Source organism: Corvus brachyrhynchos, unplaced genomic scaffold (genome assembly GCF_000691975.1).
Source record: "Corvus brachyrhynchos isolate BGI_N302 unplaced genomic scaffold, ASM69197v1 scaffold260, whole genome shotgun sequence".
Classification (NCBI taxonomy): Eukaryota; Metazoa; Chordata; class Aves; order Passeriformes; family Corvidae; genus Corvus; species Corvus brachyrhynchos.
Window position 1 is genome coordinate 3,699 of NW_008235684.1, and position 589 is coordinate 4,287.

Below are 589 nucleotides of genomic sequence, written 5' to 3' on the forward strand. Positions count from 1 at the left end.
CTGCTGATCAGCCACGGCCCCGTACGGGGACAAGGAGACCCGGCAGATCCTCAAAATCCGGTGGGACACCCCAAAAATACAGCTGGGCACCCCAAAATCCTCCTTGACACAGCCCTAACCACACCCTGGCACACCTGTGCACCCCAAAAACTATCACCACAGCTCTATATGGGGGACTGGCATCCCCCAGTTGCGTACCTGGGTCCTCCCCCAGCCCCCTTGGGTGCTCCATAACTCCTTCAGGGTACCCCATAACCCCCCCGGGGTGCCCCCAGGCCTCTTTTAGGGACCCCCTGCCCCATTTTAGGGGATCCCTTGTCCATTTTGGGGTCCCCCCTGACTGGTTTCGGGGCGCAGGTGCGAGGAGGAGGACGTGGAGATGACGGAGGACGCGTACGCGGTGCTGACCCGCATCGGGCTGGAGACGTCGCTGCGCTATGCGATGCAGCTCATCACCGCCGCCAGCCTGGTGGCCAGGAAACGCAAGGTGGGCACCCCAAATCCCGAGGACACCCCAAAATTTGGGGGATGGGATCCCAAAACTGGGGTCAGGAGGTGGTGGGGGGGGACCCCAAATGGGGGGGGGGGG

General features: G+C 63.2%; 1 protein-coding gene across 1 annotated transcript in view; it reads left to right on the top strand.

Annotated features, from left to right (window-relative positions):
• The window catches only part of RUVBL2 (RuvB like AAA ATPase 2), a gene marked incomplete at its 5' end in the record, with an annotated part of 5,128 nt that overhangs the window by 2,744 nt on the left and 1,795 nt on the right, over nt 1-589 (top strand). The window contains 2 exon segments of the mRNA XM_017728344.1: nt 1-60; nt 358-487. The exon segment at nt 1-60 is cut by the window's left edge and continues 21 nt beyond it. Coding sequence (XP_017583833.1) covers nt 1-60; nt 358-487 — 190 coding nt within the window.